The 25,208-nt window shown below is 41.3% G+C and overlaps 1 protein-coding gene and 1 long non-coding RNA gene across 2 annotated transcripts in view; one reads left to right on the forward strand and one right to left on the reverse strand.

Moving 5' to 3' along the window:
• The window catches only part of LOC134538511 (negative elongation factor D), a 49,737-nt gene that overhangs the window by 9,022 nt on the left and 15,507 nt on the right, over positions 1-25,208 (reverse strand). Inside the window, exons 5-10 of the mRNA XM_063379895.1 lie at positions 23,283-23,390; positions 23,019-23,168; positions 21,380-21,510; positions 19,200-19,387; positions 17,350-17,602; positions 729-939 (exon numbers count right to left, since the gene is read on the reverse strand). Coding sequence (XP_063235965.1) covers positions 729-939; positions 17,350-17,602; positions 19,200-19,387; positions 21,380-21,510; positions 23,019-23,168; positions 23,283-23,390 — 1,041 coding nt within the window. The remainder of the gene's footprint in view (positions 1-728; positions 940-17,349; positions 17,603-19,199; positions 19,388-21,379; positions 21,511-23,018; positions 23,169-23,282; positions 23,391-25,208) is intronic.
• LOC134538510 (uncharacterized) lies at positions 3,460-4,109 on the forward strand. Its single transcript, XR_010076162.1, has 2 exons — positions 3,460-3,569; positions 3,956-4,109. It is a non-coding gene; the product is annotated as an uncharacterized LOC134538510 (long non-coding RNA).

The following is a 25,208-nucleotide window of genomic DNA, read 5'->3' on the forward strand; positions in this document are numbered from 1 at the left end:
TTAAATTTCAATTATTATTTGCAGTTTTTTGCAAATTTAATTTAAATAATTTGTTTAAATATGATCACGGACAATTAGTTTAAAAAGCCCGCCTTAACCTGTTTCATATCATAGAAGATTTTCCTCGCACGGTGTAAGGCCGGCTCTCGCACGCTCGGCTCAAGCGGAATGCGACAACCGAGTCATGCTTTTCCCGTGCGTGCAGCCGGCATTCATTGACCTACGACTGGGGACCGGAAAAAATTCCCGGGTTCAACGACCTGCGGGATGAACGCCACAGTTCTACGTACGCTCGGTCGAATGCCACACCCACTCATCGGCTGCTGTCCCGTGAGACGTCCCAGCGTTAGCAGCCTGTGAGATTCGATAGAGCTTCGGTCGGGTGTTTCTCGTTCGGCCCTGAGTCACCCGGGTGAGTCGCGAGCACGATAGCAGAGGCAGCGCTGAGGTATAACTATTTGAATCAGGAATTTGCAAAAGGTACCAAGTCCAATTGAGTAGATTGTTGGGATGTTGGGTTGCAAGTTCCACATATATTTACTAGTCCGTATATCGTATTTCTTATACAGGACTTGGTTCCTTTTCTTGCTGACAGCAAAGAGAACACTTTGGAGATTCGGAATCTCGTATAACATGAATCTTCTCAAAAAGTGGACTTGGTACCTTTTGCAAATTCCTGATTCATTCGTATTTCAGCCTTGTCGCGCGAAATGAACCCGCGTCGTCACCTGCACGAGTATCTCCAGCTCGTCCTGCTTGGACTCGAACAGCCGCACCAGCAGGCGCAGCACGCGGCCGTGCAGCAGCGCGTGGCACGTCACCACCTCGTCCAGCACGGCCAGGTGCACGGGCGTGTGCTCCGTGCTGAGCTTGAAGTAGCTGGGCTCGGTGACCGTGCTCTCCACCCAGCGCACCGCACCCACGCTCGCCACCGGGAACCTGCGCACGCCGGCACTCGACGCTCATATCCCGCTACCGCCCGGGCACACACGCTTCAGGACAATACAACGCCATTTCCAACCTACTGCAGATATCCGAGCGGAGGTCTGCTTACGAAAAGCATTCAAGAGTTCCCTGACGGCCGGAAAGTAGTTTTTTTTATTTTCGGATTAAGTTTTAAAACTGTATTTTTAGAAGAGTTAAAATGGCCAAAACGCATGTTTTCAAGAGTAATTTTTAGGCGTAAAACAACCAGTACAGATTCTTGAAAGCACTTAAAGAGGCCACTCCAGTGTTTCAGGGGCACTGCGCAACCCGCGTTAACCTCATAAGATTCAATGCTATTTTCATTTTGCTTACAACTAATTAACTAATACAGATTTCGAAATGATGCTTGCGTGATATGTAAGACAATGATGCTCTTATCAAAGCCCCTTTCTTCAAAAACGTGCGTAAATTATGGTTCAAACCTAGACAATACACTTATGCATATTAGTAAAGATTAGTATAAAACCATAATTTACGCACGTTTTTGAAAAAAAGGGGCTTTGATAAGAGCATCGTTTTCTTACATATCACGCAAGCATCATTTCGAAATCTGTATTAGTTAATTAGTTATAAGCAATATGAAAATAGCATTGAATCTTATGATGTTAATGCGGGTTGCGTAGTGCCCCTGAAACACTGGAGTGGCCTCTTAAGAGATCCCTGATGTCCGAAAAGTACTTTCGATTTCAGATTAAATTTTTAGACTGTATTTTCAGAAGGGTTAAAATGGCCAAAACGCATGTTTATAGCGTAATTTTTAGGCGTAAAACAACCGGTACAAAATTCTTGAAAGCACTTAAGGGACTTGCATTACCCCTTTATCTTCATTTCCCCGCCATATAATGTTACGGTCACCGCTCAATGCACGGCGAGAAGACTGCGCGCCAGTCCAGAGGAGACACCGCGCTAGAAGCACCAGCGAGCGTCGCGCTTATCATCCCGCCTCACTAACACACATACACCCCTGACAAGGCGGGTCCCTTAAGAGGCCTATACAGACAGTCTTCAGGACGTGATTGTAGGGCCTTTTGCTAAGAATAATTTGCAGCTTCCCATTACAGATAACACTGTCATTTTTTTTGCGTGCATAAGGAAAGGATGAATGGGTCGATCTATGATTTTTATAATGCTTTTAAAAATTCGTAACATAGGTAAAAATATTTCCGAATGTGTGGTTTTACGCAGCTGTTTTATGTATTGTGTGTAATGCATACAAAAAAAGTAGAAACACACAACGATAGAGTATTAATCGTTGATTAAAATGGTGTAAAAAAATACATAGGTCACCGCTGAAAAACTCCCAGAATTCTTCTACGACGAAAAGCATTTCCGCACATTTATTCTGCCGGGAAGTGTCTCCCTCGCGCGGCGTATTCTTCAGCCGGCGACTGGAGCCGAGGAGTGGGGCTAGCGGCTGCTGTGAAGGCAGCGGAGGGGAAGTTCGTCTGACGGCTGCTCGGTCGCCTTATCAGCGCGTCGGGGTATCGGATATCGCGATAAGCACATGTATTCGCAGGAATAGTGTCTACCACTGAGGCCGCCTGGTCGGGAAGGGTCATTCCATGCCAAATCAACCAGAAAATAATAATTTTTGGCATCACCATCTCAGAATTAAAAAAAACTCGGCAAATTAGCAGTAGGTGTGCAGAAAAGTGCATTAGCAAAGTTAAAGCCCCCTGTGAATAATACTTTTTATACAGCAGGGTTGCCAACTTGTGGAAAAAGTGGAATTTTTGCTGCGCGAGGTCCAATAAAAATATTTGTAACTTCCTTTGTAGTTGAGTGAGAACCTTGAAGTAGGGCTCAATAGAAAGCTAGAAAAGTGTCCTTTGAGATAAAAATAAGTTTTACGAATTTTAGAAGAAATTTGTTTCAAGGTCATGGTCATGTAACATGTGACCTTGAAAATTTTGAAAAGTATATTTTTGAAAAATGTGAAAAAATTATATGTTATGAAGTGCGTTATTGGTCTAAGTGACATAAGTTTCATTTTGGGATGGATCTGGGATCAAACACTAGAACATTGTGAATTAGGCCATGTTCACTAAAACTACTCTAGTAAGGCATTAACACAATTCCACTTTTTCCACAAATTGGCAACCCTGCTGTATAAAAAGTATTATTCACAGGGGGCTGTAACTTTGAGAATTCACTTTCCTGAACCTGTACTGTTAAAGCCCTAAGTTTCATTGAATTCGGTGATGGTGATGTCAGCAGGTGTGTGAAATGGCATTGAATGACCCGGAAGTAATAAATTCTAGGATTCAGGCAGTTATTCCCAGAGAAAACCTCAACCATTCTGCGCCCACCACATCGCGCGGCGAGAAGACTCAGTAAGGCATACTCGGAGCCAAGTGGAGGTTACCTGTAGGCGGAAAAAGTTGAGCGACTGTTATTTTTACCCCTTGTTAGATCGATATTTGGCTTTGTAACAGCATCGAGAAGTACTATTATATGCACAATTTCTTTTTCAAGGATGGAGTTAAAAAGAAACTGGAGAAAATAAAGAAGAATCATCTTTATATTTATGCAACAAGAAAGAAAAATGAAGCTACTCATCTCAAAGCATACTGGAGTCAAAGGTCAGTTTGTTTTGTAATATGTCATACAAAATACATATGGCGTTCATTAGCCTGCGTAGTCGAAACTTAGTCTACCTTGTGATCTCTCACCTCCAACACCTTCCCGACCATAATATTGAGTTATCTTAGATGAACAGTCGCATATTGAAAAGTTTATTTAAAATATATAGGTTAAATATGTATGTTTATAATATGTAAAGCATCCATAAGTTATTAGTTTGGACAGACTGAGCTCCCTGTTGGGAAGGGGGAGGGGGGGAAACAAACTCTGGCTCCTCACAGTCGAAGCATATAATATGTGTTTGTATTAACGTTGTAGTATTAACCTTTAAAATGTGTAATGTGTACATTTTTTATTTGGCACTGAATTATCAATTTATTCACAGGAATAAAACTATACCTAAACAAAACCATGTCAATGAAGAATTGGAAAACCAGAGCCTATCAAGAATTCACTGCAGCCATCAAGAACTGATTGAAAACGAAATAACTTCCGGAGTGCATGAAGTAGTGTACTATGAAGAAAGCTATCCGGCAAAGTGAGTAACTGTTTACATTTTATTTAAAACAAATCTAAGTTATTATTTTAGAGAAAGTAAGATTGGCAACACAAACAGTTCTATTAATTTAACAAATATGTTTTGGCCAAAATATACATAAGATTTTTGGTCTGTTCAGTGTAAGGTCATTTATTGCACAAAAATAAAGAAGTCGGTATTAAAAAGGATAAATTTTATGCATTGCAGGAAAAAATTTAAACTTGATAGCTGCAGTTATCAAGTTCCGGAAGGTAGAGACTCACGATGACACCTTGGCAGCCAGGGAGTAAAAACGGCACAAGAAATTTCTTCAAGAGAAAATGACACATCAGATGAAGAGAATAACTACTCTGTAACCAATGTCCTGCACAATGAAGATGGGCAGTGTATGTAAGTCCCTTAGCCCACTTTAAAAATAAGTTAATTACAAAGTGTTTTTAATACATGCTATTTTTCTTTCTTCAACTATTTCCTGAAAAATTGTTTACTTTTTTTCCTTCGTATCATTTGCACACGGTCGGGTAGTTATAATATTACACGAAACTAGACATTCTTTCGAAACTATATTTCTATCTAAATAAATCAATATAAATAGTTAAATGTTATTGCTACTGTAATGTGGCTCTTTCAGCTCTACAGCCATGTCTTACACAGAAATGCAACCGCCTCTGAAACTATTTGAGATGGAAGCAGGATGTTCTTTCTGGTCAACCACCGAAGGAGCCATTGACATTCCATATGAGCTGGTGGACAGGAATGAGCCAACTGTAGACAGTAGATGTATCAACAATTCAGAGACAAGCAATCAGGTTAGCTGAATAACAATTATATTGCTTTTAATTATATTGACCTGTTAAAAAATTACAGTTAAGTTATAATTTAACTTTACGAATATACTTCAATTGAAAAATTACACAACTACTCAAACTACATAAATGTTTTTATCAGAAATTTCACTAAAAACAGGGCAAAAAAATGAATACAGTAAAAAATCTTATCCCCATTTAGTGACAATAGACAGCATATTTTACTGACCTTACTTAAAAGTGATACACCATCCCCAGTTAAAACATAAACAGCATTCATAAGAACACTGATTTAAGCACTGAAAATGTTTATATTGTAGCAAGACTTTTCAAAGTATGCATCATACATTGGACAAAAAACTATTAAAGATACTACAGATACTATAAGTACTTTTACTGCTATCAATATTCCTGTTTTATTCGAAACTAGGGAAAAAATAATATATACATATTTTATGCACATAGAAATATAACATGATTTTAGGTACATTAATAGATGTTATCTTTAATAGATATAAGTTATTCAAAAATAATATATTAATGAATGATTTCAGCCGAACAGTTTATTCATTACTCCAAGAAAATATCAACATTTGGATGAATATATTGAACATGTAAAGGAAGACAACGGTTTGATACTAGAAAAGCAGCAAAAATCCACTATGGTCCTCAATGTCAACAGCCTGACATGGATCCAGAAACATTTGAGGAACAGATTCAAGCTTTCCTCAGTAGGTTACAACTAACACAAGAGGATCGTCAACATTTAGAGAGAGACACAATTCTCCAGGCAGGAAGCGGAAAATGGCTTGAAACACATAGAAAAATTGTAACAGCTTAGAATTTCGGGAAAGTCTGTCGTAGACGTGCATTAACAAGCTGCGTTAACTTAGTTCGCAGAATTGTTTATACCTCCGATATTTTGAACGTGCCTGCAATTTATCATGGTAAAAGGTTTGAGGTGATGGCTATAGAACTAGAAAAACAAGAAGGAATATAAGGTTGGAAAAAGTGGACTCTTCATTGACAAGGAATTGCCTTTCTTGGGTGCCACTCCGGAAGGTGTTATTGGAGAAAAGGGTCTTGCAGAAGTTAAGTGTCCATCATCTGCAATTGAAAAAGATGTTACTGCAGCAGTTAAACAAGGGAACATCCGATATATGAGTTCGAAGGAGATGAACTGAAACTGAAAAAACACATTCATATTTTTATCAAGTTCAGGGACAGCTGCACATTTCAGAGAGGGAATATTGCATTTTTGGTGTTTGGACATCAGTGGAAAAAGAGATGGCAATATTTCGAATTGAAAGGGATGACAATTGTTGGAAACAAGAGATGGAACCACATCTTACAAAATTCTATTATAACTGCATTTTGCCAGAACTGGTGGACCCTAGGCATACGAGGAGCATGGAAATTCGAGACCCTCCATACATTATTGACGCTATTGAAAAAAGAGCAAGAAAAAAATTTGCTGCTGTCAAGACTTGTTCAGCTGCTCATTAATTACCTCTGTAGCGTATCTTCTTAAAAAATGTGGAAATATAATATGTATTTTTTCTTAAAGTATTTATTGCGATATGACATTATTATATAAGAAAATTTAAACTCAGTGCGCTGTTAAATTATGCTTGTAAAAGCAGACCATCTAAATTTACTCAACTGTATCCATAAACTCATATGTTTATTGTCTTTGTGGTGTGCAAATGTGTTCAAATTCAATTATATTTGATTAAATAAGATGTATTTGTACAACTTCATACATTAACTTTTTTTTTCTTCAGAAAAGCCAAAAATAATTTGTACAGATAAATCGATGATTGTTATTTTCTGAACAGTTATTGGGTGGAGATGCATACAAATATTTTAAACAGCAAATTGTAAACAATCTAAACATGAAAAAAATACAAGGTAGAAAAAATAACATGATTCTGTGCCGTATTGAAAATGCATTTTGGCACAATTATCATTACCACACTTCTTTTTAAAATCAATAATAATTGATATTGACAATGTTGCAAATATTCTATTTCTAAAGGAATAAAGAGTTAAAAATACATGATATGACATGCTAAGTTATCGCGTCATTATTTCAAAAAAAAAACTATTCACAAACAACTGGTTTGTTTACGTTTGGAATAAAAACTGTGAACACTAGTCACACACCGTAAAAGCCACACATCTTCCTGTATACTCACTTCATGTTATAGAATGGGGAAAGTCCGGGTGAACAAAATTACGATTTTTGCCTCATAACGTCACCATGTTTCGGATGACTTAAGACGACTTGTTCCGTAATTTTTTAAACTGCAAATACAATTTGCAGCAACAAATAGTACCTGTGACTATGTTATATGACTTCGTTGAGCAAAGAGATGCATTTCAACCTGTTGTTGAAACAAACATATTTTTATGTAGGAATGTTTGTTAACTGATTGTTTCATCAGTGCACGCTTCAATTCGTTTGTAGTCGTATGATAAATTGTAGTTTAGTACGTACATTTAAATCTAATACGTATTTTATGATGAACGAAATTGTATATATATATATATATATATATATATATATATATATATATATATATATATATATATATATATATATATATATATATATTACCGGAAGGGTGAAAAATCATGTAAACTGTTGATTAGTTATTTCTGAAACCCAGTAATAATATAACTACGTTCGTACATAGTATAAAATTGAAAATTTGGAAAATATTATTCTTTATTTGATTGTAATCATATTACTTTCTTGCTGGTGGACACGTAATAGCACACAACTTGAAGGATAACCAGACCCAAGTGTATAACTGAATTATTAATTATTATATAACTCAAGTCACAACTTAATTATTTAAGTAAATCATTGCTTGCCAATAATTGGCACAAATCAATTTTAATTTCTTAGTCAGCAAGGTTTAAAACTACAAACGAAAAATTTCCCAGCAAGGAAGTGTGCATGTGTCCGCGTATGCGTACCTGTGTTGTTTATGCTTAGGTATGCGCACTTGCTATGCTATGTATGCATTATTTTTGACTAGGTAACACGTAGGCCTACATATTTCCGACTATGATATTAAAATATGTAATATTTTTTGGTTAAATATAACGGAAAATGCATTTGATTCGTTATATGGATATGAGTTTCGTAGTTATGACAGCTCCATAGAACTTGCAATGAAAGTTCGGCGCAGCTCCGAAAGCTTGGAAAATGAGAGATCTCTGAGAATAAATACTCCAGCCAATAGTCTTCTCTAGTGTAAATAACCTGGCCAGGGGAGAGAATTGGGAGGTTGGTGGGCAATGCGCTCAACACAACGCCAAGTGCGGCCTTTATCCACTGACGTATAGTAAATAACTGTGTCTCGAAGGTAACGCGACACCGCGACAACACGAGACTCGAGGACAGAGCGATAGCGGGTACGGAACACCGCGATCTTTCCTAAAAGACACTGTAAGCTGGAATGACGGCGGGGTGGAAAGTGTTTCCCCCACTCCGCCTCCCAGTCGAAGTGACGCGCCGCCAAGATAACCAATCCACGTCTCCTCCTTCCAGCTTTGTCCCGCCCACCTTGCACGATGCCGTAAGCGCAGAACCCGCTGGCGGAGTTGCGCCCTGTCTGTATAGGCCTCTTAAGCCTCTGGGCATATCCAGGTGAACACAGAACCCTGAAAAAATCCCTGCCATCCTGGGTTTTTTTTAAAAATATATTTCCAATTTAAGTTTATAATCCCAACAATTTTTTTTTTTACATGGGCCACTGCTATTTTCATAATAACAACACCTGTCAACAATTTCTGACTCAAGCAAAAGTTTACAGCCAGAGCTAAGTACCAGATCACGTCCAGTCATAAAATATTATACAAGCAAACTGCTCCATGAAATGTGTACAATCAAAATACAAATTTTTCTGATTTCATTTACATACAGTCAAACCTCTCTGAAACGACCCCTCACGGTTCCCAGGAATAGGGTCTTAATATGGGGGGGGGGGGGGGGGGGGTCGTAATAGATGTTTTCCGAAATTTTCAGTTGATTCCAACCCCCACTCCCCTTCCCACTCCAAACCGCTACTCGCTAAGAAACCAGCCGTACAATGGCAGGATGCTGTCACTCACAATGCTAGACGGCTTTGCTTTAAACCCACCTCAACCTTCATGACAAGTCCGTCGCCCTACAGGCCACCTCTAAAGAAAATATGTCAATAGACAGTTTATTTTTACTGGTTAGTTTACATGTACCTTTTCTGCTTGCCGTAGATAAATACTCTAGAACCCCGATGTCACGAACCCCGGATTTAACGAAGCAGTAATTTTACGAATACATTCTCGGGAACCGTCAAAAAATTTGACATTTTGACCAAAATGTGAAAATCAGAAAAAAATTAAAAAAAAAAAAAAAAACGAAACGATAGATCATTAAAATCTGTTAATTTTAACACACAGCGTATTTTTGTGTCGGCTTTAATACTTCCAATAATGTTCATGTAAGAATAACAAAAAAATAATGGGTCATTTCCTTTAAAAATATGGCAGCTGTAGGTTCTGCAACGCGAGTGGGCGCACACGAAGCTCGCCCGGCTGGCTGGCGGCAGCGGCTTCATGACGCATAAGTATACCCCTCTCTCCCCTCGGTGACATTCTTCAAGGCTAGCTCATCCCTCCCAGACACACAAACCATCTAGTGTCCTCCCTTATAACACCCCAACTTCGCTCCCCTTTGAAAAACCTTCAGTGAGAAAATGCTTATTTCACCCTCCCTTCTCCTGTAAAATTGGGCTATTATGAATGGGGTACTTAAGTGGTGAGGGAGGGGTAAGATCGTTGTAAATATTTTCGGAACCCTCCCTCCCTTCCAAACACGCCCAAAAAAAAGGATGTCAAAATATGTCACTTTTCACACCAAGTTCGAGTTCAGTCATCTCTGGCAAGGAATTTACAAGCTTTCAAACTTAAATATAAATGTATTTTAATAGCAAGGGTCCTATGAAAATGAATATACCGAATAAAATCAAGCTGCTGTCATCAAAGCAAGCATAAAACGGTCCAATGAGTGGTTGCTTCGTTATTGCTCGCGCGAGAGGAGAGACGTGGAATGTTAGAAGAAAGATAAATCCGGGGGAGACAGACGGCAGCCAGCGTGTTTCCTGCTTGGGGAATAAGTGGCGTAGCCTTTTTTTTTATGCCGGGTGAAGCGACCTTTTTCTATCAACCCACGGGAAAAGATAATTGCTTGAGCTGTCAAAATAAACATCGCTGCGGCAGTTAAAACAAGTCAAGGCGGGCGTGCATCCAGTCGGCCGCTGTGTATATCTACTTGAAAAACATAACATCTCAATTCATAGCAAGATTCCTTATAACCTAAAAGTATTGCCGGATGTTTTCAGCCTGATCCATGCAAGTTCTTTAGCCACATTTTGAACGAAAACAACTGGCGGGCCAGTGTTGTGCCCTGTTTTGCGGACACATAAAGCTTTTATCAATTTGCTGACAGTTTTAATATATTTTTACTCTCCTCGTTAAAATGAAGCAAATAACGTGATTGTCAACAAGTACAAGCATCATCCGAGATCGGCCGCAGCACACGGTATGTGGCAAGGGCGAGCGAGCGGCCGACTACCATGTTCACACGCTGCGGCCGGAGGGTATTTCCTGCATTGAAGGGACGTGGAATGGGGGTTGTCAAGCTCTGACAGCGGTCGACAGGAAGTGGTATTTATTTTTAGATATGTGCTTCCTACGGCAGTACAGCACTCGGCAAGAGAAACCGAGTAACACGCTACTCACCACAAGAAACTTATTTTCTGTCCGATTTTCGGCAATTTTTTCACGGTTCCTCGAAATCGGGTTGTAATAGAGAGGTGGTCGCAATAAATGGGGTCGCAACAAAAAGGTTTTACTGTACCTTCCAAAATGGCATAGTTTTTCAGTGTTTTGAAACATAAATAGCAGTGGGATATATGTTAATATTATAAGGAAGTATAAATTGAACTTAAGAAAAAAAAAGTAAATAGCGAGAATGTAAGTACAAGGTTTCACTATAAAGTGTTAGGAAAATGGTGGTACTTCATTTAAATCTCATTGCAATTATGTATTGAGTTTTAAAAAAAATACTGTTGAATCATGTACTCTCTGTCCCTTTCTATTATTTTTTATTTAATCATAACCATATTATATTATTACTTATCATATCAATTATAAACTGACTATTTCTTACAATATATAAGTTTTAATGGTAATCATTATCAGACAATTAAAAACAAAAACACATTAAACTGGTAAAATTTTGGCCTCTTTAAGTTTGTTAAATATAGGTTTTAATGTTTTAACATAAAACCATACAGAAAAAACAAGTTATTTGCTCACAAATTAGTAAATTTAAAAAAATGATTTTCTTATGGTCATACTTCTAACCAATCTAATTACATCCAATTATTAACTGAAACTTCTTTGCAAAAGGGGCTACAATTTCTGAGCATTATGTAAATCACATTCGCATGAGGGGAAAAGTTAGGTATGTAATGGGGGAACCACAAAAGTAGAAGGCAGGAGAGACATAGAAATGATGCAGCATACCTTATACTTGGACAATAGCTAGGGACCCCAGAAAATGGTAAATAAAACTGGCTCATTTCGGTGTAAAAAAATGACAAAAGCGGTGCAAAAAATCGGTGTAAAACTAAGCAAGCGGTGCAAAAAATCTGTGTAAAAATAAGCAATCGGTAGAGACCCCAAAAAAGGTGAAAAAATTATGTCATTGGCGGTGTAAAAAAACCTCATAGCGGATAGGCACTACAAAGTAGCAGACTCTGCCTTACATCGGCCCACTTTGTCTGTCGTTTCATCACACAAGAATACAATCTGTTTGTCTTCTGCAGCGTGCCTTACTGCTTCCTTATTTGCCTGGCCAATTTTTGGGACATAAGTTTCTCTAAGAGTGTTGGCTGATGGCAAATCCCCTGCACCTTAAATGTATACATAACTTACAATATACTTATAAATAGGTAGCATTTATAAGGTTATCGCTGAAAATATTAATGGGCTAATTTACTCAAAAAAATTCTAAGCCAAACCTAACCTAACCTTTTCAAGATTACTGCTGGATTACAGAGTCAAACCATCAATCAATCAGTCAAAAATATCTTGTGGTGTACTCACCATTTCACAATGCAATCCATCGTATTTATGTGTTTGTTAATCTGAGGTACTTGCATATTTATTTGAAGTAAAGGTAAGTTGGGCCTAAAGGTAAGTTAATTGATAATATTGTAGGCCTACATATGCTTATGAACTTTTATTAGAGGGGGAAAACATTTTTAAATAAATAAGGCGAACCTTCAACATGGGTGTTAAACCATTCCCTCATAGCTGGATGATCAGCTTTTTCCAAAGGAATGTTAACCTACAGCATCATATTAACAAAATCAGAAACAAATTCTTGTTTACTGCACTTTCAAGCTTGTTTGCTTTATTCACGCTGTCACCTATCGAGATTTGTTTAGACACGGTAGAATTTTCTTGACAAAATAATTGTCTTTTCTGTTTTGTTTTGTGTGTGTCATTTGCCACATGCTTTTTGCACGTGTCTTTGTGTGTCCAATCAACCCGCACGTTGCAGAACTTGCACATCATTATTCTGTCCCGCTGATCAAAAATATAAAATCCATCCGATTTCATCTCTCTTTCGCGATCAAACATTGTCGAAGTTTTCGGCATCTTAGCCACAAATTCAATTGTATCACAAAACTTACAAAATGTAGACGGTATTTGTAAACACTCATAGATATGTGCACGAAAAAATGACTGCCATCTTAGCTCCATGCGATTAAATTAGGTTAGAAAAATCGACACCAGTGCGCCTTGCGGCAGAAACGACCATTATTCAAAACACGAAAACTGTGGACAGTCAATTTTGTTATGTTGGTAGTGCGCACATATCGATTGTTGATTTTTGTTACACTTTGTTTTCATTTGCGATGGCAATATTTACTGCTTGTAAACAGAGTAATAAAAATATGTGGATTTCAGTAACGTGTCAAAACGAAGATAATATCACGGCACTAGTCTTTCAGTCTATGTTTATTTCACGCCTATGTTTATGATGGCGTAAATAAATAGAACTTGCGACAAAAGGGCATTATTTTGTGCAAAAAAGCGTGGAATTAGCACGAAAATGCGTGAATTTCGTGCAAAAATTCGTGAATTTCGCGAATATGTCGAAATCATTGGAAAGTCGCAAAATTCGTTTCAAGTATCAAATTTTCACGTTATTTCGTGAATTTTCCGCTTCACCATTTTTCGGTGTCTCTAACAATAGCATAACTTAACGTTTACATACATGCATATATAGTTTTTGATCTTCAACCTCAGCCTGAGAGAATTATATCACTGCTACCAACTAATATAATATAACAAGAAAGAAGTTTTACTTTAGTCGCACGTGGACTACGTGCACACATTTCATTACTTCTACTTCAGCCGAGGGAGATTGCACCTGATGCACTGGTACAAGGTGCTCAGCTCCGTGGAGGGAGATTGCACCTGATGCACTGGTACAAGGTGTTCAGCTCCGTGGAGGGAGATTGCACCTGATGCACTGGTACAAGGTGCTCAGATCCGCGGAGGGGGAACCCACCTGATGCACTGGTACAAGGTGCTCAGCTCCGCGGAGGGGGAACCCACCTGATGCACTGGTACAAGGTGCTCAGCTCCGCGGAGGGGGCACGCACCTGATGCACTGGTACAAGGTGCTCAGCACCGTGGAGGGGGAACGCACCTGATGCACTGGTACAAGGTGCTCAGATCCGCGGAGGGGGAACCCACCTGATGCACTGGTACAAGGTGCTCAGCTCCGCGGAGGGGGAACCCACCTGATGCACTGGTACAAGGTGCTCAGCTCCGCGGAGGGGGCACGCACCTGATGCACTGGTACAAGGTGCTCAGCACCGTGGAGGGGGAACGCACCTGATGCACTGGTACAAGGTGCTCAGCTGCGCGGAGGGGGAACGCACCTGATGCACTGGTACAAGGTGCTCAGCTCCGTGGAGGGGGAACCCACCTGATGCACTGGTACAAGGTGCTCAGCTCCGCGGAGGGGGAACGCACCTGATGCACTGGTACAAGGTGCTCAGCTCCGCGGAGGGGGAACGCACCTGATGCACTGGTACAAGGTGCTCAGCTCCGCGGAGGGGGAACGCACCTGATGCACTGGTACAAGGTGCTCAGCTCCGCGGAGGGGGAACGCACCTGATGCACTGGTACAAGGTGCTCAGCTCCGCGGAGGGGGAACCCACCTGATGCACTGGTACAAGGTGCTCAGCTCCGCGGAGGGGGAACCCACCTGATGCACTGGTACAAGGTGCTCAGCTCCGCGGAGGGGGAACCCACCTGATGCACTGGTACAAGGTGCTCAGCACCGTGGAGGGGGCACGCACCTGAAGCACTGGTACAAGGTGCTCAGCACCGTGGAGGGGGCACGCACCTGATGCACTGGTACAAGGTGCTCAGCTCCGCGGAGGGGGAACGCACCTGATGCACTATTACAAGGTGCTCAGCACCGCGGAGGGGGAACGCACCTGATGCACTGGTACAAGGTGCTCAGCACCGTGGAGGGAGATCGCACCTGATGCACTGGTACAAGGTGCTCAGCTCCGTGGAGGGAGATCGCACCTGATGCACTGGTACAAGGTGCTCAGCTCCGTGGAGGGGGAACGCAGCTGATGCACTGGTACAAGGTGCTCAGCACCGTGGAGGGGGAACGCACCTGATGCACTGGTGCAAGGTGCTCAGCACCGTGGAGGGGGAACGCACCTGATGCACTGGTACAAGGTGCTCAGCTCCGTGGAGGGGGAACGCACCTGATGCACTGGTACAAGGTGCTCAGCTCCGTGGAGGGGGAACGCACCTGATGCACTGGTACAAGGTGCAAAGCTATGTGGAGGGGGCACGCACCTGATGCACTGGTACAAGGTGCTCAGCTATGTGGAGGGGGCACGCACCTGATGCACTGGTACAAGGTGCTCAGCTCCGTGGAGGGGGCACGCACCTGATGCACTGGTACAAGGTGCTCAGCTCCGTGGAGGGGGCACGCACCTGATGCACTGGTACAAGGTGGTCAGCTCCGTGGAGGGGGCACGCACCTGATGCACTGGTACAAGGTGGTGGAGGGGGAACGCACCTGATGCACTGGTACAAGGTGCTCAGCTCCGTGGAGGAGAAACGCACCTGATGCACTGGTACAAGGTGCTCAGCTCCGCGGAGGGGGCACGCACCTGATGCACTGGTACAAGGTGCTCAGCTCCGCGGAGGGGGAACGCACCTGATGCACTGGTACAAGGTGCTCAGCTCCGCGGAGGAGAAACGCACCTGATGCACTGGTACAAGGTGCTCAGCTACGTGGTGGGGGCACGCACCTGATGCACTGGTACAAGGTGCTCAGCTCCGTGGAGGGGGCACGCACCTGATGCACTGGTACAAGGTGCTCAGCTCCGTGGAGGGGGAACGCACCTGATGCACTGGTACAAGGTGCTCAGCTCCGTGGAGGGGGAACGCACCTGATGCATTGGTACAAGGTGCTCAGCTCCGTGGAGGGGGAACGCACCTGATGCACTGGTACAAGGTGCTCAGCTCCGTGGAGGGGGAACGCACCTGATGCACTGGTACAAGGTGCTCAGCTCCGTGGAGGGGGCACGCACCTGATGCACTGGTACAAGGTGCTCAGCTCCGTGGAGGGGGAACGCACCTGATGCACTGGTACAAGGTGCTCAGCTATGTGGAGGGGGCACGCACCTGATGCACTGGTACAAGGTGCTCAGCTATGTGGAGGGGGAACGCACTTGATGCACTGGTACAAGGTGCTCAGCTATGTGGAGGGGGAACGCACCTGATGCACTGGTACAAGGTGCTCAGCTATGTGGAGGGGGCACGCACCTGATGCACTGGTACAAGGTGCTCAGCTCCGTGGAGGGGAAACGCACCTGATGCATTGGTACAAGGTGCTCAGCTCCGTGGAGGGGGAACGCACCTGATGCACTGGTACAAGGTGCTCAGCTATGTGGAGGGGGCACGCACCTGATGCACTGGTACAAGGTGCTCAGCTCCGTGGAGGGGGAACGCACCTGATGCACTGGTACAAGGTGCTCAGCTATGTGGAGGGGGAACGCACCTGATGCACTGGTACAAGGTGGTCAGCTCCGTGGAGGGGGCACGCACCTGATGCACTGGTACAAGGTGCTCAGCTCCGTGGAGGGGGCACGCACCTGATGCACTGGTACAAGGTGCTCAGCACCGTGGAGGGGGCACGCACCTGATGCACTGGTACAAGGTGCTCAGCTCCGTGGAGGGGGCACGCACCTGATGCACTGGTACAAGGTGCTCAGCTCCGCGGAGGAGAAACGCACCTGATGCACTGGTACAAGGTGCTCAGCTCCGTGGTGGGGGCACGCACCTGATGCACTGGTACAAGGTGCTCAGCACCGTGGAGGGGGAACGCACCTGATGCACTGGTACAAGGTGGTGGAGGGGGAACGCACCTGATGCACTGGTACAAGGTGCTCAGCTCCGCGGAGGGGGAATGCACCTGATGCACTGGTACAAGGTGCTCAGCTCCGCGGAAGAGAAACGCACCTGATGCACTGGTACAAGGTGCTCAGCTCCGTGGAGGGGGAACGCACCTGATGCACTGGTACAAGGTGCTCAGCTCCGTGGAGGAGAAACGCACCTGATGCACTGGTACAAGGTGCTCAGCTCCGTGGAGGGGGCACGCACCTGATGCACTGGTACAAGGTGCTCAGCTCCGCGGAGGGGGAACGCACCTGATGCACTGGTACAAGGTGCTCAGCTCCGCGGAGGGGGCACGCACCTGATGCACTGGTACAAGGTGCTCAGCTCAGCACCGTGGAGGGGGAACGCACCTGATGCACTGGTACAAGGTGCTCAGCTCCGTGGAGGGGGAACCCACCTGATGCACTGGTACAAGGTGCTCAGCTCCGTGGAGGGGGAACGCACCTGATGCACTGGTACAAGGTGCTCAGCTCCGCGGAGGGGGAACGCACCTGATGCACTGGTACAAGGTGCTCAGATCCGCGGAGGGGGAACCCACCTGATGCACTGGTACAAGGTGCTCAGCTCCGCGGAGGGGGAACCCACCTGATGCACTGGTACAAGGTGCTCAGCTCCGCGGAGGGGGAACGCACCTGATGCACTGGTACAAGGTGCTCAGCTCCGTGGAGGGGGAACGCACCTGATGCACTGGTACAAGGTGCTCAGCTCCGTGGAGGGGGCACGCACCTGATGCACTGGTACAAGGTGCTCAGCTCCGTGGAGGAGAAACGCACCTGATGCACTGGTACAAGGTGCTCAGCACCGTGGAGGGGGAACGCACCTGATGCACTGGTACAAGGTGCTCAGCACCGTGGAGGGGGAACGCACCTGATGCACTGGTACAAGGTGCTCAGCTCCGCCACGAGCTCTGTGGAGCCCTTGTTGACGTTGCAGATGGTGTGCACCTTCTCGACGGCCTGCACCGTCTGCTTCAGCTCGTCCTTGCAGAGCGTCTTGCCCTGCCCCTTCTTGCCCGGGCTCTCGTGCACGCTCGCCGCGTACGCCAGCAGGTAGATGTACTTGGGCTTGTGCTCGGGGTTCAGCTTCACGCCCGGCTTGAACAGTGCGTCCACCAGCAGCTCTGCCGGGCAGACACCGCACTCCCTACACTCCCTGCACTCCCCCTGCACCTGCCACTCATCGCATGTCACCCGAAAACTATACCGTGTTGTCTCGCATTATCGTCGCACATGTTATTCTAAAATCAAGTTTGAAAAGTAGGGGTGCGACGATTATGTGAGGAAAAAAAAAATTCGTTAGATTTATGAAATCAAAACCCATTAATAGAAAGTGTGTTTATTTGAAGAAAAAATGTTTAAATAAGCATGCCAAACATTTTAAATTAAAAAGCAGTGCAACAAAAACATTTCTTCAACTTTAAACAGAAAAAACCAAAACCGTGACGCAAACGCATGCCACTTGAATATGCGACGTGAACTAACGCTTAACTATTGTGGTACACACTCACTGTGAGACACTCCCCATCATTTACTACTCATAACATGTCACCTGCAAAGAATCTACTGTATTTACCTGAGAATAAAGACACTCTGAACGCAAGGCAATACCATACTTTTTGATACTGAGTTTGTGAATAGAACTTTATGCAGTGGAAATCTAAATTAAAACTTAAAACCCATATAAATTACATTTATAAGACGTTCACGAATGCTTTTCAGGTGCCACTTTCATCAGTAGAGTGATTTACAGAGTCTTTTTTGAAACGGCAAGTGGCAAACAGAAAAAAATGTGCGTGGAGTTCATATGTGACAAAAGTGAAACTTCTTGCTTATTGTATAGATAAAGATAAATTATTAGTGTTTGTTTATAGAACAAGAGATAAGAATCGAAAATAGTAAGGATGAGGGTATGATATCAAATTAATCTACTCTTTTGCACACAAATATATAGTAGATTCTTTGAATAAAAAAATGTACTAAAATATTTTTTTTTCGTACATGTAAAACAAACAAAAATTAAATTTGATTTAAATTATTCTTCAACTTGAATCTTGACGGTAATGAGATAGTTTATGCAGCTTCACTAATTGTCCATATGGACATGTGTAGTCTGAGGTAGGTATTAGCCATTTGAGAGTGACAGCATGGCGTACAAACCAAACCTTTAATTCATAAATTAAATAACTACTGTCAGATCGCTTTGCATCCAAAAATCACTATTCTTACAGGCCCAATAATTCCAAATCTTCAATAGATTAGTATTAGTTTTTGTCCAGTTGGTAACTCAGCTCAAGGAGTGTGAAGGACTAATGAGTTAAAATTCAAACAAGATACCATATTTTAAGATTGAATTTATCGATCATCAGTCATCAGTCTTACTATGAAAGCGACTATCATTAGGCAAAAGCTTCTTCCACTCGATATGGCTATTTGAACATACCAACTAGAAGTAATATATTTATTTCCATTTCATGTTTTATGAAAAATTATTTGATGACTGGTCATTAAATATAAGGTAACAGTATGCTGCGAAGGTTTCGACGGTCATGTTTGTTATTGTTTAAAAAAAAATAGTTAAATACTTTAAAGATAAATATAGTTTAAGAGTGTAAAGGCAAACTTTTTTATATTATTTATTCCTTAAATGATGAAAGATGTGTGCGGGAAGCAATGACACGAATGAACGTGGGGACGTGTGGAAGTGCCGGCGACAGTCACCCAGGAACTGCGGCGTGCGGATCAGGTCGATAGGCGGGGGCTCCGTGCTGGAGTAGTTGCGGTACAGCACGGTGATGTCGGCCGGGTTGAGCGTGTTGCGGGACAGCATGGACGACAGCGCCTGGCACGCCTGCGGGTAGCGAGCCGCACCGTTCAGGGCCATCGTCACCGGCGTCACGTCGTGGTGGCTGCGGGGCAGAGCGACATCACGCTACATGATCCTTCTGCGAGAGAGAGCTGAGAGCATGGAGCTGGACAGGAGAGAGCATGGAGCTGGACAGACAAGACTGTAATGTGAGTACACATGTTTAACTAAATGTTATGGAGCAATGTAGCAGAGTTAAAATTATAGTGGAGTTATAATATATTGGTTTGCAATTTCACCCTTGAGAAGTTTGTTTATTAAAAACCTCACATAGATACCTCATAACAGAATTTTACTCTAAATTGTCTTTAACTGAAAAAAATTTTTACGCATGTTTACACAGGTTGCTTTAAAAAAAAAAAAAGAGCTGTTTTAAAAAATTCAGTTATACTGCTTAAAACAATGATAAATTTTGTGTAGTTCAAAACTTATTTTAAACTCTTCTGCACTTCAATTCATCATAACTTGTTAAACATACCTGGTGTAGCGCATGGTGAAGTTTATGATGTGACCATGGGATTTATACAGTTGTACATTCAGTAAAGAAAACAAGGATTTTTTTACCTAATTTTTATTTGTGTAATTAGTCCTTAATAAAAGCCACTTTATGGCAGAGGTGGCCAACTAAACAAATTCAAAATAAAGCAGGCCAATTTTTTTTTCAACTGCATTAACAGTATCAAACACAAACATTTTTTTTCTGAAATTATATTATTTTGGTTTGTGATAGAACAAAAGTAAATAAAGCAACTGAAAATATTTCAGTAAAATCTCAGTTCTTGTTAAAAGCTAGTTAAAAAATATCATTTACAAATATAAATTTTGCAAGATTTACAATTTATTCAGTCAAGTATTGGTTCCCTGATCCTGTGGCATGCAGCCTTACCAGCCACTGTTCCAAGAAATGTTTTGAGGAAAGTAATTTCTTAAATAGGACATGATTCTTAGTACCACTTCTTAAGCCATAAGTGTTGGATGATAGTTTCTTAAGTATTCTATAGAATGTCAGTATGTTCATGAACCACTCCTATATCCTCTTAAGTGTACAGCCAGAATATTTAAGAAAATATGGAGGCGTGCTTGTCAAAATAATACATGCTGTAATTAAAAAAAAAATCATAACCCTCCCCCCTCTATTTTAAAATTACTAAGTAGGTATATCAATCCGTATTTCTTGTATCATTTGAACCAAGATGCTTTACTTTGATAGAATTAATATCACCTTTACTGAATTTTTTTTTTTCCTTTCAAATGAAGTATTGATGTGTCTTTCAGCAGGAATTCATATTTTATTTCTGTGTTATTTGTGCGCTTATTTCAGCACCAGTAATTGTAAACAGACATTCTCTACAATCCCTATAATAAGAGCCAGGCATTCAAAATAAAAACAATTTTTCCAGAAAAAAATCTTTAACAAAAAAATATTAAACAATTCTTTAATTAATTAAAAAAAACAATTGGTTGTCTGTAAAGTCGGTTTACGTAACGTGACGTCGTAACAAAACATTGATGAAATGATTGCATACTTTAATGAATAAAATTGAATCATTTTTATTGAATTATCACTATTTTGTATGGATACAAAGGAGGAGTGAAATGAAATTTACAATTTACTTTTATTTGCACTCATTAATTCAAATATATTTATTACTTTAACGAAGAGATTATTTTAACTATAACTTTTAAACATGTTTGCTATTTAACTTCTTCCAATCTGTGTTATTCTGTTAAGGATAGGACGATGATAGGAAAAGTAGGAAACGAACGGGAGTGTTTCAAGTTTAATGTGCCTCGAAAAAGTCAAATCGATGTTTGTTCCAATCGAGTGGGAGAGAGATAGATGCGGCGCAAGCGTACAGTGAGTGTAACGGGACACATCGTAACGGGACAATGTGTGTAACGGGACACTTTTTCGTGCGTGCAGCCGGCGTTCATCGATTTATTAGACGTTGTCACGACAAAATATTTCTCTTAAGCCTTACAGCTGCGTGCAGAGGCTAGTGGTCTTGGAGCCACACGAGTGACAGGCACTCACTTGAGCTGAGCGCACTTGGTGATCTCCTGGGACAGTCGCTTCATGTTGGCCCCGCCCTTGGTCTCCTGGGCCAGCACGTGGAGCAGCACCTGGCTGTACACGTACGTGTGCTGGCCGTGGCACACCATTTTCTGCAACACCGGGCCACTGCCGTGCCGCCCCACCCGACTCTCCCCGTTCCCCCGCGCCCGCGGCTCGGGAGGCTAGCTACTCACAGGGCCAGTGGCCAGTGCTGCGTTACGTGCCTGAACTCCCGGCATTGGAACCAAGGAGAACGTTCTCGGTGGCACATCTTGGGTTGCCACAAGATGCAAAGAGCAGTTGCGTTTTGCGGTTAAAAGAAAATTTAATAAACAACAACAAAAACCTTGTTTGGTAAAAAACCACCTGTAGCTGTCATGTTTGAGGTGTTGAAATATATTAACATTAAATAATGCAGGTAAATTTATAATAAATATAGTAGTCATAAAATTATCATACATAATTATTTTATATTATCCCACTAACTTTGAAAACATGATTTCTCTTTAGCATAAAAATCAATTAGAGCAACTTTGAATAAAAATTATTTATTTAACCAAAAAGGTTTCACAGCTGGAAATTTCCTGGTCATGAGCATTTTGAAAGTTTCAATACTAATTGTTGACCTTGTAATTATTTGGCACAAATTATTTCTACTAAATGATACAGTGAGGAATTTCCATTAATCTCTTCCAAGACTTAGGAAATATTTTTTTTTCCATTCAAAACTTGTCTGCGTCCACACCATCAAGACAAACATAACTGTGTTAAAATTTGTGTCCATTTACAGTGTTTTAATGCATAATCGTCATTCATGTTATTTTCGCATTGTTATTTAAAAAAAAAATTCTCGCATAAAAATTGCATTTGGTTTTTGGCCCCGCTGTTAGGTTGCAAGCACTTTGTGTAGATAGTAAACATGACCTTGCCAAAGATCATAGGACAAAACACCATGCAACAGCAATCTGTTTTCAAGTTGTTGTCGGGCATTGCGGTAGTTATTATAGAAAAATACAGTAATTACAATTACGGTAAAACTCATTTAAGATGTACTTGTATAAAACTTTACACCAACAAAAATGCTTTCCTCGAATAAAAATCACTACCTTACTTTGTAAACTTGATTTTAGCATAAAACGTGTGACGATTATGCGATAAAACAGGGTATTACCACAGCTCTGAAGGAAGCAGTACATGTGGTACAATGGAGACTGCTCAGTACACTCCACATCTAAGCTGCACAGACACTGTTTGTAAGATGCCAAAGGTACATTCATCTCAAATCACAATCAGTCTTTATTCCTTATTGTGTTGCCCAATCCGTGTTCATGTTTCTCACACATTTTTTGCCAGACTGTTCACAACCCCACCTCTCGAAATAAGAAGTAGAAGGCATATCTGCAAACCGAGCCAAATCGAACTACTAAATAAAACGTGCAAAATACATCAGTTCAGTGTCTGCACATCCTGTACAACTGAGGGGGGGGGGGGGGGGGGGGGGTGAGACTAGGAGACTTTTCCAATGCAGACTGCAGGCAGGATTGTAGCAGGGTCTACCGAGCTCACTCCATTAATTAATTCACTCAGACGACATGTTTCGAACGAACGACGCACTCACAGCACATTCCTGAATGCCGTTCTCCCACTCGTCGTTGTTCTGCAGGAACCCGGAGATGGTCGTCTTCAGGACCCGCGAGAACACCTCGATCTGCTGGGCGGCCGTGGAGATGCTGGTTATCTCCCCCTGGTAGCCCGCGTCTGAAATCAACTGGAGGGAACAGATGTCATGAGGACATCGTTGGGCCTCAGTAGACAAACACGTAGCACGCTTTGAGCTGGCCTTGGCACGAAAACAATCCCTCAGACCACTCGCTAAACTTACCTTTATCGTGAAATTGAGAGTCAGACAGTCTGGGTACTCCTCGGCCAGGCGATACACGAGGGATCGCCACGTCGGGTGCTCCACTATCTCCGTCAGCCATGCTGGAGTCTGCAGCAACACCACGCAGCTCACATTTCCATAACCATGTTTAACACATTTTAAATATCCATGCATGTTTAAGGAAAAAAATTAAAACTAAACTTTTAATCTGCACTCAGATATTTTAATACATACACTTTGTTCTGAATTTGAATTTACTAGGCCTGTAGGAATAAGTTTATTTTTAGTCAAAAACAAATACAAAAAAAAATATTCTGAAATATGAATAAACAATATGAATAGCAAGAGTGAGGGATAAAATATTATTATTATTATTTTAGATTTCTCAAAAACTTGAACATGGTTTCGTGCAAGGTCTATATATATATATATATATATATATATATATATATATATATATATATATATATATATATATATATATATATATATATATATATATATATATATATATATATAATGTTAATGTTTATCAACAATATAATAAAACAAAAAAAAAATATTATTTAAAAAATTTTGGGCTTTTTTTTTAAGTGGTACCTAGCAAAATGCTTTTTGTTTGCTTCTTTTCTAACTTATCAAAACATTATTGATTGCAGAATGTCCTGCCATCTGATTCTGTTGTTAATAATTGTGCAGATGTCTAAATAAAATATTGCCAAATATTTAAGGTCCTTTAATATATGTTAACTGGGTAAAAACATGTTTAAATTGTACAACCATGAAATAACTCAAACCCAGTGTCAAAAGATACCCCAGGTGATATAAAATAGCTTCACTAGACTTTGATTAGGCCCGAGTGAATAGTGTTTTCTTTTTGGATACAAAGCGAATATTGATTCGAATACCAGAAATATTCGCGAAGCCGAATAGAATTTTGAATATATTTCTTAAAAAGGCAATATTAGTACACTTCTATTATAAAATACTGAAATGAATGAATATAAAAATATCATGTTAATTGGTAATAGTAGGGTATTGGTAAAAGTAAGTTTAAAGAATTATCTGTATTATATTTCTAACAATAACAAGTAAAGAAAGGTAGTCAAATAATAAACTAAATATTACAATTAGAATATTACAATTAATAAAGCATAACACATTTATGCTGTTAGCAACATCAAAACAGCTTTACATAATACATTTGTATATGTATTTGATGGTTTGCAGGAAAAAACTAAGGCCGTATCGCAACTCAGAGAGAGTACTTCCTCGTACAACGTTCGAAGCTTCAACTGAAGGAAAAAAAAACTTCCTAGCGAAGCCGAATCTAACATCAAAAGAAGCTTAGATTAGATTCGCTAAGTCGAATCTTCACACGTGCCTACTTGGAAGACAAATGAACCCAAACTAGTGATGGGCACCATCGAATAAAAACTATCGACTAAATCGATAGTACGAAACCATAACCATCGTTATTCGTTACTAAATCAAAAATCAGTCGAATGAATTTAGTCATTTATTCGCTTGTGGTTGTCGGCCAATCGGTAGGTTTGTTTGACTCGAGGTATCTCGTGCTCCTCGGGAATTGAAAGAGTTGGGAGCAAGTTGACCTGAGGGCAAAAAGAGTCGGTAACTTTTAATACACGAAGAAAATGCTATTTGTTGTAAAACAATGATGGCGGAAAATATAGCAGACATCGTGAGAAATTTGTTTGGAAATGAAGATTCATCTGAAGATGAAGCTGCTATTGATTTACCATATATTGGACTAAAAATTATGAGAGAGCTTGAAGAAGGTAAAAAAATATAAATATTGCTTTTTGACTTTAAACCGCCTGTGGTATGCATAAGCTAACCTGTACTAGGAAACGATAGCAAATCTTGTGATTGTTAAATAAAGGATGCCAAATAGGTTCTAATTGA

Source organism: Bacillus rossius, chromosome 13 (genome assembly GCF_032445375.1).
Source record: "Bacillus rossius redtenbacheri isolate Brsri chromosome 13, Brsri_v3, whole genome shotgun sequence".
Classification (NCBI taxonomy): domain Eukaryota; kingdom Metazoa; phylum Arthropoda; class Insecta; order Phasmatodea; family Bacillidae; genus Bacillus; species Bacillus rossius.